General features: G+C 53.3%; 1 protein-coding gene across 2 annotated transcripts in view; it reads left to right on the top strand.

Moving 5' to 3' along the window:
• The window catches only part of PLXNA1 (plexin A1), a 114,124-nt gene that overhangs the window by 70,400 nt on the left and 27,453 nt on the right, over positions 1-16,271 (top strand). For both annotated transcript variants that reach the window (XM_085590498.1, XM_021532004.4), the window contains exons 11-20: positions 6,538-6,634; positions 6,926-7,116; positions 11,296-11,447; positions 11,761-11,881; positions 12,217-12,353; positions 12,896-13,063; positions 13,937-14,030; positions 14,396-14,635; positions 14,788-14,931; positions 15,631-15,865. In XM_085590498.1, coding sequence (XP_085446624.1) covers positions 6,538-6,634; positions 6,926-7,116; positions 11,296-11,447; positions 11,761-11,881; positions 12,217-12,353; positions 12,896-13,063; positions 13,937-14,030; positions 14,396-14,635; positions 14,788-14,931; positions 15,631-15,865 — 1,579 coding nt within the window. The remainder of the gene's footprint in view (positions 1-6,537; positions 6,635-6,925; positions 7,117-11,295; positions 11,448-11,760; positions 11,882-12,216; positions 12,354-12,895; positions 13,064-13,936; positions 14,031-14,395; positions 14,636-14,787; positions 14,932-15,630; positions 15,866-16,271) is intronic.

Below are 16,271 nucleotides of genomic sequence, written 5' to 3'. Positions count from 1 at the left end.
ACAGCACAGATTGCCAGAAGAGCATGTGTGTGGTGTTGTGAGGTCCATGGGGAACAGGTAGCTGCAGCTCTATGGGGCTGCAATCTGAGGCAGGAGATGTGGCTTTTGGGTGTAGGTTGGCTTCACAAAGAGGAAAATAGAGTTTTGACTTGAAAAAAGCTGCTTTGCTTTCAGGGTCTGCTTGCCTGCTTTAATGTTTGAGGGCATTGAGCCAGGCTGCATTATGGTGTGGGGGATTCAGATTCACACTTGTGTGGTGTTTGTCTCCTTCATGCCTTTTTGCAGTCCATCTGGTTGCTTGATAGTGCTTCAGGCTCTCCCAGCCATGGCCCAACGGCTTCTTCCATTGCACTTCATCCTTTGGGTTAGGATTTTGGTGTGGAGAACACTGGCAAATGGAGAAATAGGAAAAGGATGACATCCTCCCACCAAGTGAAGGATGGATGCCGAAAGACATTTAAGCACACAGTGTTTCCAGGAGTTCAGTGGGATCTAAACAAGAGGTTAAATACTCTGTGGAATAAGGGATGCTCTCCTGAATCACTGGTGAATGAAAGGCATAATAAGTCAGGCCCCTTAAAACTCTTTGTCTTTTGTTTTAGTGCTTGTCAAACTCCAATGACTTGTTAGCACTTTGAAGAAAGGACATCTTGGTTAAATATTCAGCAGTTCATTCATTAAGGTCTGAGTGTTGACTATAAACATCGTTTGAAACACCCAATAGATCTTTGGCAAGCTCAAGGGAGACCAGCTCTGGTATTCCCCAGCGTCCCAGGCCATAAACCAAGCTGAAGGAACATTTGCTGCCTCCTCACTTTGGTCTCTTTCTGCTCTTCAAGAGAAAAGCAACCCTAATGGTTTTTCACATGTATTGTATAGATGCAAAAAGAAAAGACAAGCCTAACTAAGAAAATTAAGATCTTTGCCAATAAACTAATTTTTGCAAATTGATTGCTTTTAATCTTCTGGAGGCAGACTTTTCCAGGCTTGCCTTTTGCAGCAGAGGATGGAGAAACTGTCACCTGTCTTAATGCATAAGGTTGATGCTACTGAGATTAATTTTCCAAATATCCTTGCCTTTGCCTATTCTTTCCCACCTGACATCTCTCAACAGAGTTCATCCACCTGACTGCTGCAAAAATGAAGCAGTTTTGCAGTTGAAAAGTGCCACAGTCCCAAATCTGCACTGATGCCTGTAACATTGGACTTGATCTGATTTAGTCTTGGCCTTTGCAAAATGGCTACAGGTGTTTCTCACTGTCAAGGCTTTGGATTTTTCTCTCTGTAATGTTCCTCTTAAGGCTGAAATAGCCCCAGAGCTGCTGTTTCCCTTTAAATATATAAATAGGAAGAACCCCTGATCTCCTTTTCATGAGCTTGTTGTCTCAGCACTTTAAATTAAGCATCATGCCTCAGTTATTTCCCTTTCTTTTTAACCAAAGCCCCACGTGGTAAGGAGCAGCTGTGCCACCTCCCTGGCTCCCTTTTGGTTCCTTTCTCACCAGTGCCCCTGGCATGGAGAGCCCACCTTGCCCACCGTTTCTGCTGTGGCTGTGGAGGTTCCTGCCCTCTGGCTGGACTCGGGTTGGGATGTTCACCTGGAGTGAGCATTATTGCTGGGACAAAGTGATGTGGGTGCAGAGCAAGCTGGGCTAGCAGGGTGGGCATATGTGTGGTACCCCAGTGTGGATGCTGAAGCTCAGCCCCAAGTGTGGATGCTGGGGAGTGAAGTAAGACCTCTCGGATTTATGTTTTCTGGATATTTTTTTGTTGCTGTAGAACCTGGGTGTTGCTCTGACATATTCCCAGGGTCTCAGGTTGTCATATCATGCTGGATTTGAGGCAAGAAGAATCCAGGTGAAGAAGCTTGTGTGTGATTGGGGAGGAAAGGAGGAGATCCATGTGAAAAGAGAGAAAGGAGATGCAGAATCAGAGGCTGAGCGTTACTGTCAAGTTGTGCTGTTGTGCGGATGACGGTATTTTACTCGGCCCAGGGTATATTTATAGAGGAACATAAATCATACACACATGCCCTGTTCTGAGCACTGCACACCTCCAGTATATGTATCTCTAATTAACCAGCCATGGAGAGGGAAGCGGGATTGGAGCCCACAGCCCCAGCTCCGTTCACCAACAAAGCCACGCTCTCCATCCTAGCAGTGCCTACATTTATCTTTCCTGCAGCAGTGTTTAAAGTGAAAAGGGAGTATCAGGAGAGTTTGATAGGATCCAATTAAATTCCAGCAGATAAAATAATGATGAATTGCAGTTGAGCCCTGGCGAGACGCGATGTACATTACTGCTGTCCCTGTAGTGCGGGGAAGGAGTTGAGGTCATCAACTACAGAAAAATAGGACACAGCTGCAGCCCAAGCGCTCCTCCAGAAATGCAGCCCAGGGGGATGGTGCATGTGGGAGTGAGGGGGGCTGCACAGGAAATTTGGATGTGTGGGTTTGCTTGCAGAGGAGCAGCCCCTCTGCTGCCTTCCCCAGGGATGGGTTGGGCAGGTTGTGGCTGAAGTGGGATGGATGCCCTGTGGAAAGGGGTGTGATGGCTGTGGGACTGCCCTACCTCCTCTCCCATGGGAAGGGCTAGTGCCTTGTCCAGTTGGCAAGGCATTTGCAGGAGCATCCTGAAGTGCATCTCAGTGCAATCTGCCCACAGATTTGGGGTGTTTCCTGCTAACTGCAGCTGTGTCTCCTGTGTGGTTCCCTGGAGGCACCTTCTCAGAGTGCTGAATCTCTCATCCCAAGGGAAGCTGGGTAGCTCTGAGTGCCTGTTGCTGCTAGCTGGTGTGTGTGTGAGCAGTGGGCTTCCTAGAATCAGAAGTGGGACTTTCAGGGCAGGTGACAGCCATAGCCCTTGTGTGCAGGGCTGGTGGCATTCCCTGCATGGAGACAGGGTGGGTGTGAGAATCAGAGATGCGAAAAAAATGTGAGGTTGGTGGTTGTTACTTGGGAAGATGCCTGAGATAAGTTTTGGGTAAAGAGCCTTGAGAAAGGCTTAGCGAGGAGTTCTCTTGCCTGAACTGCAGAAGGAGACCTTGCTGGGAACACCAGTATCCAGGTGGGTGGGGCTGAAACATCCTCTGTCCTCTCTTCCACATTTGCCTTGTAAGCTCTTCAGGGAGGGACAGGGAGACTGGCTGGGTTAGGTAAGGATTCAGGCAGTTCTCAATTGCTGGCTCACTTGATGGCATCTCTTCTCCCATCCCCTTCTGTGGGCTGTACTGCATCAGAGCACATCACTTTTGGGCACTGTCGGTTTGCTCTCAGGCTGTGCCTGTTGTATTTTGCTCCCAGAGCAAACATCCCTTTCCCATAGCTTGTCCTCAGCAATTGCCAAGCCAAGTCATCCTTTGGCACAGCTGAGGGTCCTGGGCCCCTCTATAGAGTGAAGAGTGGTCTGACAGTAGGACTGCCTGGGTAGGTGCATCCCCCCACTCACACCCATCCTGGCCTACTCTCCTGCTGCTTATCCCAGTCTGCTGCCAGCCACTGGGATTGATTAACTGGGAGGTTAATAAGAGTTTAATGGGTGCTTAACACCATGTTAGCTGGGAACAGGGAGGAGCGAGTGTGATGGAACCTGTTGGCTGTCTGTGAACTCTTTTTTGGTTCCCATGGACAGATTGGTAAGCACTCCCTGCCTGATCCCCACCAGCTGTGGGGCCTTCAGGGCTGGAAGGTGGCTACTGCTTTACCTGGATGCTGCTGCCTCCCTGGCTGTGGCTGTGCTTTTGGGTGGAGAGGCCACTTTTGTGCTTACAGTATGGCAAGGGCTGTTGTGAGGAGACCTTTTGGAAACACCATTCAAAATAAGAGATGCTTTGGAAATTAGATCGGATGGATCTCCAAGTCCTAGGAGGACAAGCCTGGAGCCCCTGCAGCTGCAGCTCCTGCCTGTGCACAGCCAAGTCCTGACTCCAGCTCCAGTGTTCCACAGGGACCAGGAACATTATCCAAGCCACAAACCCACTTCTGTCTCTGCAGGGCAGGTTAGAGGCTGCTGACAGTCATGCAGATGCAGAGGACACCATTTTCATTGATATCCACATTCCCTTAGTGATCCCACACTTTGAACACCAGCTGAGGTAACAACTCCTGGTCTGTCACTTCCCTTGTCACAGTCCTGTGCTCCCGCTGCTCCCCACTGTCTGCTCCAGCTCCCTGCCACAGCAAAGTCAGCATCCTCAGTGCTGTGTCCTTTCCCAGAGGGAGACAGTCTCTCATCCAGTTAGCCTTTTGCTGTCTCAGGACTGGTGCATGAAGAGTTAATGTTCTCCCTCCCTCTCCCCCTATTCTTCTTCCTCCAACCCACCTCCCAGAAGAACTAATTTCCAAAAGCAGCCGGGGCAGAGAGATGCAAATAAATGTTTTGGACAGCTGCAGGCTGGATGCCTTCCCGAGATGCCAGGGCCCCAAATGAGACATGTCAGAGTACAAATTGAAAATGCCAATTTCACTTATGCTGCCACGTGGCTCGTCACAGCTAAATTCTGCTCCAGCTCTGCCACCACCCTCCCCAGCATGTGCTCCCTCCTGCTGCCAGGGAATGGTCTCTGCTCACTGCTATGGGTCTGGCCAGCTCCTTGTTGTGGTTCTGTTGAGGATATCTTTGGGTGGAGTAGGATAGGGCAAGGTGAACAGATCTGGACTCCTAGCCAAGTTCTAGCTTCATCTTCCCAGGCCTGGTAACAGGAATGTTGCTGAGAGGCTCTGGTGGTGGATGGTGCATGGTGGAGATGTGGTGAAAGTCATCTGAGCGAACATGATGAGAGGTGCCATGTCTGGGGGGTTGTGTGGGGGGCGATGGGGCTCTGCCTGTAGAGAGGAGATGGTGGAGGAGCTCTTGGATTTGTAGCTGGCTGTGTTATGTCTGGCAACAGCTGTGTGCAGCTGACCAGCAGCAGCCTTCCTCCCTGGGGAGGGCTGCATTTTGGGGTCCTTCACCCTGTGTTTGGCTGCGGTGGCTCGTGGACAAGGGATCACCAAGAAGAAGCTGTAATGGAGGACCAGGTGTGGCTGTCACTGGCAGCCTGTAGCACTGAGGGAGGGGTGTGTTGCCATAGCCAGGTCTCACACTGGGCATGTGCCCCATTTTGGTGCCATATCTGATGCTGGACTGGTGATGCTGCCTGTCTGGGAGAGACTCAGCACAGAAGGCACCAGCTTTGATGGCCAGGTGAGAAGACTGAAGTGTTGTTCTCCAGGGCACACTGGCCTCCTTCATGGGCACATACCTGGCCTTGTGGAGGGGTGGAGTTGAACAGACCCACTGCAGAGGGTCCTGTGTGGGGCAGCAGCTGAGGCAGTGCTGGAGGAGATGCTGGGGCCACCTCCTCTAGGTATGGCCTGGGGCTGGAAAGGTGATGCTGGGGCTGGCTAGGGGCAGTGGCAGGGCTGTGGCCAGCCCAGTGCATCCACTGCTCTCTAACAAACTCCAGCAACCCATGAATCATTCATTTAATCTCTCCTGACACGCCTGTCATTTTCTCAGGCGAGGAGCGGGGAATCTCTTGCCGAAGGAGGTCATTAGCTGTCAGGGATGGTTCCAAATGCCTTCCTGCCTCCGTATCGATTAAACCTCTCTGTCTGCATTGCAGGGAATACTGATGGTGCTGCTGGGGCTGGGACTCAGATGTTGAGGCAAGGGAGAGGGCTCTGGATGGGGAGAAGGTGCTGGGCAGGACAGAAGGAGAAATGGAGGTGGATTTGTCTGGACAGCAGCAGGTCCAATGCCTGAGTTTTGGATCCCCTAAAGCTGGGGGGGTAGGATTCCCTGGTGTCACCTTCCTACATGGAAACTCAGGGTGGTAGTTCCAGTCCTGAAATAGAAAGCAGCCAATGTCCAAGCACAGTGTAGAGCTGGGAGTGGGGCATCTGGGGATGTGGTGTGGAGGGGAGGAGTGCTCTCTCCCGAGATCTTTCTGAGGGCTGATGTGGCACTGGAGTGGTCCTTGACTTTGTCCCACCACAGCCATGTGGCCACAGCTTTGTCATTTTGTTATGGGTAATGGGGCTGAAGGGGACTGTGGAGGGTGACTCTACTGAATCCACTCCTGTGATGTGCCCAGCCTGTCCTCCCCAAGCTTCACTAGTGATGACCATAATCCCAGATATCCAACTGCGCATCCCTGGACTGGGGAGGACATGGGGAAGGGCTCAAGAGCCTTGTGAGGAGAAGTACATCTGTGCTGCAGGAGCACCATCTGTTTCTTCCTCTTTCAACAGCAGCAGCTTCAGACCTTTGGGTTGATGGGCCTTGAGTCTATTTACAAACCCTCCGTTCTGCTGCTTTATCTTTTTTTGTCAGTCCAGCCCACTGGTTTCCTGTGCTGTGACTGATGCTTTGACGAATGACTGTCAGACCTGTTTGTCCCTAGCCAGCAAGTCCCAGCCAGGACCCCATCCCTCTCCTCTGGGCTGATGGGAGACATCCATGTAATGGGATTGTGTGTCTCTCTATGCATGTCACCACCAGGACATTTTGTCTCAATAATTAACAGGCTCTGCCTCCTTCTCTTTCCTCCTGCAGTATTTCTACGAAGGGAATGACATCAGTGACCTGCCCGTCAACTTGTCTGTGGTCTGGAATGGGAACTTTGTCATTGACAACCCCCAGAACATCCAGGGTGAGTGAGGAATGGGACCTGGCCCAGTGCCCCCTCAGCCTCCAGCCTGCTCTAGCTCTGCCCATAGTTTGCACCATGCTTTGGTGGGTTTCTAAACAAGAGGCTTTTTCCAAGGAGCTTTGGGAGGCATTCTACTTTGGTGTTGAGTCTGGCATGCTGCTGGCTCCTGCCTGTGAGGGTTTGTCCCACTGGGAGTTGGGAAGGGGCAAGAGCAGGTGCCTTTTATCCCCCAAACCTTTTCCCATGGGCTGGGGAGCCCGTGCTGACGCTGCCCTCCTCCTGCCCTTGCAGCCCACCTGTACAAGTGCTCGGCGCTGCGGGAGAGCTGCGGGCTGTGCCTCAAGGCCGACCCGCGCTTCGAGTGCGGCTGGTGCGTGTCGGAGCGGCGCTGCTCCCTGCGCCAGCACTGCCTGGCCCACGAGAACAGCTGGATGCACGCCAGCAGCGGCAACAGCCGCTGCACCGACCCCAGGATCACCAGGGTACGTGGGGATGGGCGGCTGGTGCTGCCCTGTGCCGAGGCACTGCGATGGGGGGATGGACATGGGCATGGGGCTCCTCAGGGGCAGCTCACAGCAGCCAGATCTACTCAGCGTTTAGTTGCTTTCTGTTTCTTTTCATTTCCAAGCCTAAAATCCTCTCTCCACCGGGTGTGGACTGGACTTTCTGGCTCATTTCCAAAATTCGGACCCCTCCTGCACATGACTGAGAGATCCAGGAAAGCTCTAGGTTGCTCCTTGTGTTGCTATGTGCACTGGGGCCAGTAGTTCATCATCATCCCATTTCCCTGACAGCTTTTATGACCTTTGCTTTTAAGATTGTGTGTATTAATATTCACATGCCTGTTGGACTGGGATCCAGGTTCACAAAGAGGGACTGGTGGGTATTTCAGCTGGATACCTTCTGCTAACCCAGGGCTGGCCAGGCCTCAAAGGTGTTAATTACTGGAGTCTTAGCACAGGATCTGATTTGTTTGGGTTTCAGTGCCTTATCTGATGGAGGCTGGAAATGAGTCTTGGCTTTTCCCAGTGCCTGCTGCCTGCCTCTCACAGGGATGAGTCCTGCAGTGTGCCGAGTGGCAGCCATGTGGAAAGAGAGGGGAACAGCCCTGCTAGGCACATTCCTGCCTGCAAAGAGCCCTGCCTACTGAGCTGCCTGGAGCTGGTGGAGTGCCGGCAGGAGAGGGGATCCATTCCTGAGAAAGTGGAATTGAGCCTCAGAACCTGCATCCCTACATGAAAGTTTGCTGTTGTATGCAGAACTGCAGGGCTCCCTGTCAGCTTCCCACTGTGCTTAGGCTGACCTTCCAAAATCTGGACCCCTAGGGATGATGGGAGTGGAGAACGCTGTGGGGCAGGTCATGGCTAGGGTGGCCTTGCTGTAGGCTGTGCCCTGCTCCTCTTGTGTTCAGGTGACCAGAGCTGCAGGCATTTATTTACACACACACCACTCACAGCAGCTTCCCAGCAGCTGATGGTGCCCAGCATTGGTCGCAGCAGTTGGTCCAGAGCTGATGGTAACAGCTCTCCCACCCTGAGTCATGATGAGATTTTACAGTAATTGCAGGTGTAGCAGGAACAGATCTGCTAGCAGGTGGACTTGACCTTGGCATGCTCTGCGTCAGTGCCCTGGGAGGTGGCAGTCAGTGTGGATGTGTAGTAGCTGTTGGTGTGATGCTGCTCCTGTAGCCTGCCTGTTGCCTGCTGCCTCCCACTACCCCAGTCCCACATCTGGGCTGTGGGCATGCTTGCAAATGGTCCAGACAAAAGCCTAGTGCAGAGAGAGCAGCATATGCCAATGGGGGAGAAGAGTCTCCTACAGTGGTTTCATGAGGAGGTGTGGAGCCTCCTTCCTGGCCAGCTCACCGGAGTGCAGGTGTCTTCATGGGTGGTGGGGCTGAGCTGGGAGATGACCATGATTCTTCTCCCTTGAATCATTTACCCATTGTTCAGTGGTGGGGACAAGCCCCTTCCAAACCTCTGTGCCCACTGTGACCCTCAGAGTGGCATCCTTACCCTTGGGAAGGGGGTACCCCTTGGCCTCTGCATCTCCTAGCTGTGCTGTGGCCACCAGAGCTGAGAGCAAGCCAACTGCTTGTTACCCGCTGGAGCTGCTTGCTTGTTGATGTAAAAGGACCCTATGAAACCAATTAGGAGAAAAGCAGCATTGTTTGTTGGGGCCAGGGGTCCGGAGGTGGAGAGGGGAAAGGGGGGGTTGAGCAGCTATTGCTCTCCTTGGCAGCTCCCCCCTCCCACACACCTTGTTTAGCTGTGACCTCCCTGTGCTGGCTGGCCAGCGATGTCATTTCATTCCCGGGCTCCCTCCTCCCCGAACACGTGGCCCTTGTCAGCTTTGCTGCGGAGGAGGAGGACTCCAACACGCTGGAGCAGCTTTTAGCACTCATTTAGAAACACCAAACAAACAGCCACTTCTTGCCAGCCTCCCCGCCAGAGCTTTTCTTAAGGGGAAGACCCAACCTGCTTCTGGCTGCAGCTGCTAGAACGAGCTCCAATCCCAGGTCTGGGCAGGGGCTGAGCAAGGTTGAGGAAAGCAGGGGTTCTCCACAGCCCCAGAGGTTTTTGTTGCTGTGTAAATAGTGATCTGTGACTGCCTCGGCATGACCCAGGGCTCAGGCACCAGTCCCAGCTCCGATGCTGGCCTGGGACATGTCCAGCAGGACGTCTGTGAGGAAGGGGACTGGGTGCTCCTGTCTGAGTTTGTGTGTGCTGAAAGTCAGCAGCCCAGTGTGAATCCAGAGAGCAGAAGTTAATCCCAGTGGCAGTGGCTCTAGTGCCAAAGCAGCCCCTGGCTCCATGTGTCCATCAGGGTTGAGGATGTGGACACTGTCCACTGCTGCATGTTTCCCACCTTCAGCTCATCCACTTTTCCTTGCTGTGGAGATGATGTTCAGGAAGGAGCCCTTCAGGAGGAGGAGGAGGATCCATGTGGCTCGGGCCCCAAGGCTGCAGCTGCCCAGATTTGCCAAGAATGGAAAGAGTTTACACGTGTTTGGTCATGGCTTGAACTTCTCCAGGAGCTGGGCTTAATGCAGGCAGAGTGCCTGCCAGTGCTAGAGGGGACAAGAGGCTGCTCTCAGCCAGGAGAGCAGAGGAGGCCATCACCTGCAACAGAACCATCCTGTCCCCAGGGTCAGGGTGTGATTTTTTCCTGGACTGACCCAGCCCACATTCTCCTCTCCCTCACAGCTGCCTTCTCTGCTGTGCCTTCGTGTCACTAGGGACCCAGCTGTGTCCCTGGGCCCACTTAGGGCATGCAGCTCTGCCATTCATCCCAGTTAGTGCTGCAGGTGGGTGCTTGACCTCGGGGCCAGCAATCACTGATGTAAAACTGCCTGTAATTGCCTGGTTAGAGGCAGTGTCCCCACGTACCTTGGAACAGGGCCCACACCTCTGTTCATCGCTCATTCTGCCACTGTCTGTCAGGCCACACCTGTCTGCTTTATTTGGCATCATCCTGGTAAATGAGGCGTGGTGCTGTGCTGAGGTCCCTTCCCTTCCCAACTGGCCTCAGCACAGGGTTTGCTGGTGAAATTTCCCCCTGCCTGCCATTTCACCTCTGCAGGGACCCGTTGGAGATGCTTTCTTTTTTGAGGACATCTTGGACATGGGACTCTCATCCCTGGGCACCTGGCACCTGGCCAAAAGCCAGGCACATCCAGGGACTTCCTTGCCAGTTCAGCTGGAGCCATGGCTGAAGCTGCCCTGTGTCCTTCAAGTCTTGTGTCCTTGTCACCTAGGAGATGGCTGTGCCTGCAGCAGGGTGTCCATACCACAGCCCTCTGCTTGGACACATCTCATGTCTCCTGGCTTGTTCCTGGGGAGATTTTGTGGATACAGCTGTTAGTGGGGTGGTCTTTCCTGCTCTGTGGGCAGCTTACAGACATGCTGGCATTTCTCATCACTGGTCTGCTCCTTGCAGCTTGTAACACACATCCTGCAGCTGCTGGGGCTGCAGCCTGCCCAAGTGAGGTGTCCTTATGTGTCGGAATCTGGGCTATTGATGGTTCTGAGATTGTAGAAAGTCTCTGTCTTTCTTCCCCATTGCCAAAGAAGAAGTCATAATTGGTCTGTGCTGGTTTCAAGGTTGTTTATTCTGTTTATCTCTAACATGTTCTGCTGCCCTGCCCAGCTCTGTCCTGCAGGGCAGCGTGTGGGGCTCTGCCCTCAGTGGCATGTTACAAACATTAAATAGCAGAAACTCCCTGGGCTGGATTTACAATAATGTGCCAATATCTGTCACCTACGTTGAACAGTGTGTCCCCAGCCCAAACCAACAGAAAAACGCCAACATTCCAGTGAAACATGGAGGGCATGAAGAAGGAGAAAAAGGACAAGACACACCCAATTTCCTCCATCTTGTCCCATTTGGACCCCTAATCTAGAATCCTAAAATTTTACTTTTGCACGCGTGCCACACTTAATTATTACTTATATCAAAGACTCAGAGCTTGTAATTCATCCTGTAAGATTGAAAGCTCTTTTCCATGGACAGAGATCACAGACAGTGTCTCTGGGGGCTCTGTCCAGGGGGGTTCCTGACCCCTGCCAGGGTCCCAGGCCTTCCAGGGCAGCCAGAGGGAAGCCCTGGATTCCCACACTTTTGGCTCTGCGTCCTGGTGAACAGACCATGCTCTCTCCTAGTTGTTCCCTGAGACCGGCCCCAGACAAGGAGGGACCCGTCTGACCATCACTGGTGAGAACCTGGGCCTGAAGTTTGAAGATGTTCGCTGGGGTGTCCGAGTGGGCAAAGTGGTGTGCATCCCCATCGAGAGCGAGTACATCAGCGCCGAACAGTAAGTGCCTGCCGAGGGCTGGGCGTGCTCCAAATCACCTCAGGAGGGTTAGGAACAGCAGTGATGGTGTTCAAATGCTGCCCGTGGCTGCAAAAGACATAGAGCTGACTGGGCTGAACTGGGAGGGAAGTACCTGTTGGTTATGGTTCTCTGGGAAGAGCTCCAAGGCTTTTGGGGAGCTTGTCTGAGGGCTGGCAGTGTCAACTGCCACCACCTTGGTTTCTCATGGATCTGCTGGCACCTGAGACCTTTGCTTTGCACAAGGAGTGTCTTGGTGCCAGGACACTGAGAGTTTCTTACTCTTATCTCTTAGGATTGTGTGTGAAATTGGAGATGCCAGCCTGAGCAAGGTGCATGAGGCACGGGTAGAAGTGTGCATCCGTGACTGCTCACCCAGCTACCGGGCTATATCTCCCAAGACCTTCACCTTTGTGGTAAGCCCTGTGCTGGGGACAGGTCTGTCACCTCAAAAGGGACGTGATGCTGGGTGGTTTTCTGGCTGAATTGGAAAATTTGCCATCATTTTCCTGAGGGGGAGGCAGGGGTTCTCTGATCAGGCATTGAGTCATGATGATTGAATTTCTCCAAGGCTGCTACTGCTCTGCCTCCCCACTGATGTGCTGGCACTGCCAGGCTTTAGTATTGTGCCCAGCTGCTGTCTCACAGGTCCCTCTCCTGTGTGGCCCTGTCACCTGGTTGGAGCTGCCTGGGGATGTGGGTTTCAGTTCCCAGTCTGTCTGACTCCAGGGATGCCCTTTTCCTTTGACAGATGCCCACTTTCTCCCGTGTTGTCCCAGCCCGGGGTCCTCTCTCTGGTGGCACCTGGATCTCCATCGAAGGCACCCACCTCAATGCCGGCAGCAACGTCTCCGTGACCATCGGGGGACGGCCCTGTGCTTTTTCATGGTGAGGGGCACAGAGGGTGTGGAGGGTGGGCAACAGGCACCTTCAAAGGCAGTGGGACACCCAGACAGAGCAGTAGCCAGAGGCCTGGGCTAGGAAGCCAGGAGAAACCATGGGATCCAAACCCCCTGGGTGGCCAAAGGTGTCTCCTCTTGAAACCTCTGTGTGTCAGAGGCTGCAGGAAGAGCCCTAAGAACAGAGATTTTTCTCTAAAAGCACAAAGCCCTGAGGCATGAAGTGGATAATTTTTAGATTAGGGACGATAATGGAGCGGCTCTTTAAATATTTTCCTGCGGTAATTACTGGTTATCAGCCCTAATCGCTGCTGTTTGCAGCCGCCGCACGATGGGAACGCTCAGGAGCTGCTCAGTCTTTCCTGGCTGCCTTTTGTTTCATTTCTTGGATTTTTGTTCTTGCTTTTTTTCCTCCTTTCTCTCTTCATCCCCCAGCTGTTTCAGAAGGGGAGAGGGGCTGGGGCAGGGCTCCCTGGCTGCCCTGGCCTCCCTCCTGCCCAGGCACTGACAGGTTGTGTGTTTCTGCCCCAGGAGAAGCGCCCGTGAGATTCGGTGCAGGACCCCCCCAGGGCACACCCCTGGCGGCTCCCCCATCCTCATCAACATCAACCGGGCAGAGCTGAGCAACCCGGAGGTGAAGTACAACTACACAGAGGACCCCACCATCCAGAAGATTGATCCTGAATGGAGCATCAACAGGTGAATTGCAAGGAGCTTGTGGGATGCATGGGGGACTGTTTCCCATCGGGATTTCCTGCTCCTGATAGGCACATCTCAGTGCTGTGATAACTGCCAGGCTGCACTCCAGAGATGTGGCAAGAGGAGTGTGAGCAATGGCTTGGCACCAGGGCCCTGCTAACTCCTGGCCTACAGTGCTCAGCCTGGCAGGGGGCAAGAGCAGAGAGTGCTTTGGATCTGCTTAATTTCAGCTTGACATTTGGTGGCGGCAAATAAAATTAAAATATTTCCCATCGGGGGATTTTTTGAAATGTTTACATATTTTTCTAAAAGGCTTGAATTGGCTGGAGAGGAGGCAAAGGAATCCATTAAGAGCTAGTGCCAAGGGAAACCTTCCCCAGGCTGTTGATGAGGAGCAAGCTCCCCAGAGGCATGGCCAAGGTCTCTGGGAGCACGGGGCTTTTAACACCAAGTCATGGAGAAAACCTGGCAGAGTTCAACCTCTCCTGTCACCCACTGCCTCTGTGGTGGAGAAAGGGTAGCAGAGAGGAGCTTGTACTCCTTGGGATGCTTTCCTGTTGTGAATGCTTAATTGGCTTTAGCTTGGGAGTCATCTTCAGACCCTAAACCTGCACACAGGGTGGGATGTCAGTATTAATTACCAGGTTTTATATCTCTAGTTGGCCCTTGAGTCAGCTGAAATGATTTGACATTGGTACATGCCAGGTCCTGCCAGCCATGCAGCACGGGTGGGATAAGAGATCCTTGGGGCATGGTGGCTCACCCAGGCTGGGGCAGATGGGCATCTGCCTAGAGACGATGGCTGCGTCCTTCCTAAAACTGGGCATCCAGTGCCAAGCTGCCTTTCCTAATCCACTGTCTTCATGTCTCTAGTGGTGGGACATTGCTGACTGTGACTGGCACCAACCTGGCCACCATCAAAGAGCCCAGGATCCGGGCCAAGTACTGCAGCTCTGAAAGGGAGAATGTAAGTGGTGCTGGCTGGGGCTGGGGGCAGAGCACAAAGAGGAGTAATATTGCCTTGTGCAACACAGGGCAGAAAGTGCACCCTTTGCCCTTCAGGTGTGATGGTCTGGAGAGGCTGAGGTCCAGGGGCTGCTGCCCCCAAGAGAGACACCAATATCTCTGCAGAGCCTCTATCGAGGTGCTTTCAGGAGAGGGTTGAGATCTCAGCATTCAACACTGGTGGGAGGTTTGTGGGACATCTATAGGATATTGCCAGAAAGAGCCCATCCCCTGTGTCCAGAGCTGCTCCTTTCAGGAGTCCTTGTGGGGTCTGATCCTGCCCACCTTGTTGGGAGTGGGTCTGACCTCATTGTGTGCCTCCTGCAGAACTGCACTGTCTACAACGACACCACCATGGTGTGCTACGCTCCCTCCATTGACAACCCCGAGCGGAGCCCTCCGGAGCTCGGCGACCGCCCGGATGAGATCGGCTTTGTCATGGATAACGTCCAGGCCCTGCTGATCATCAACACCACCAATTTTGTCTACTACCCAGACCCTGTCTTTGAGCCACTCAGCCCCACAGGGATGCTGGAGCTGAAGCCCAGCTCTCCTCTCATCCTCAAGGTAAAGAGTCTGTGCCTAGGGGCAGAGGTAGGACATGTCCCTCTGTGGAGGTGGCACTTTGTCCTGGAGCAAAGATTTTGCCATGTGTCGGGTTTTCTTAAACATTCCCCATTGCATGAGAACTGACAGTCTCCTTCCTTGTTCCCTCAAAGGGCAGGAACCTGCTCCCACCAGCTGCTGGGAACTCCCGCCTCAACTACACGGTGCTGATCGGAGACACTCCCTGCACCCTCACGGTGTCTGAGACACAGCTCCTCTGCGAGTCCCCCAACCTCACTGGCCAACACAAAGTCACAGTAAGTGCTGACACCAGTGCCTTTGCTCCTTGTGCCTCATGTGTCTCAGAATGTCAGTCTTTATCCCAGCACCAGCCCTGCTGTGTGCTTGTCCTTGAATGAGGACCAGATAATAGGTGTATGTGCAGGAGAGTTCCTCAGGAGTCATCTTCCTGCTCCCTAGGCATTCCTCTTCCTAACTGCATGTTTGGTAAGACCAAATACTTTGTCACCCTCCCCCACACTCAGCTTGGTGTTACTTGCCCTGGCTGGCACTGAATGCAAGGCAGGGGGATTCCCACCTCTCCCCCTCAGTGCTGGCACATGCTGCAAGGCAGGGTCCTTTGTTTGTGGGGTTGTAGTGCAGCAGTGCTCACGCTCCAGGACTCTACCATGTTAAAAGAGACCAAACACAGTCCTCCCCAGGCTCCCCATCCGTGGGGAAACTTGCTTTACATCCCATCTGTTACTGTAATGTTGTCTGAATGAGACATCAAACTCTGCCTGCTCCACGTGCACTGGCAGCATGTGTGCTGCATGCCATTAAAGCGCCTCACTCTGCTCCAGATCAGCCCCTGCCATACCTGCATTTGTCCACGTCATCCATGCCAGGGGCTGGGAGTCATGCCCCAGTTCCCAGCAGGGTGGGCACAGCAGGGAGGGCTGCCTGTGGCACGTATTCCCTGACAGCAGGTCCATTTTTCCCCTGCTGTGGTGCAGATCAAGGCTGGGGGGTTCGAGTTCTCTCCGGGGACGCTGCAGATCTACTCAGACAGCCTGCTCACCCTGCCCGCCATCATCGGCATCGGCGGCGGCGGCGGCCTGCTCCTCCTCATCATCATCATCGTCCTCATCGCCTACAAGCGCAAGTCCCGGGACGCTGACCGCACCCTGAAACGTCTCCAGCTGCAGATGGACAACCTGGAGTCCCGGGTGGCCCTGGAGTGCAAAGAGGGTGAGGGGTCCCTTTGCCACCAGCATGGGGGTCTTTGGGTGTTTCTAGCTGCTCCAAGGCTCAGTGTGCTCTTACCCTTTCCTTACTGCCTTTCAGAGAGAGAATGGGAATGGGCAGAGCTGCTTTGTCAGTGGAAGTGAACTCATTTTAGGTGGGATTTGGGGATTTTTCCAGTTAAGAAGTTCTTCTCCATTTCTCCAAGTGGGAAAAAAGAGAGCAAGCAGGGTAGCGATGGCTTCCTGTGAGTGGGCAGTGGATCTCTCATTATGTGACAGACAGAAGCTGTGAAATTGGACAGAATTCCTTGTATGATACTGCTGATAAAACCTAATTGCCCATTATCCCCTTGAGCTGGCTCCAGAGGCCCTGACCCTGCCAGCCACAGCCACAAGCAGCCCGGACACTG

This window comes from Lonchura striata, chromosome 12 (assembly GCF_050655825.1).
Source record: "Lonchura striata isolate lonStrDom1 chromosome 12, ASM5065582v1, whole genome shotgun sequence".
Classification (NCBI taxonomy): Eukaryota; Metazoa; Chordata; class Aves; order Passeriformes; family Estrildidae; genus Lonchura; species Lonchura striata.
Note: the sequence above shows the minus strand (reverse complement) of the source record. Positions and strands in the feature narration are given on the sequence as shown.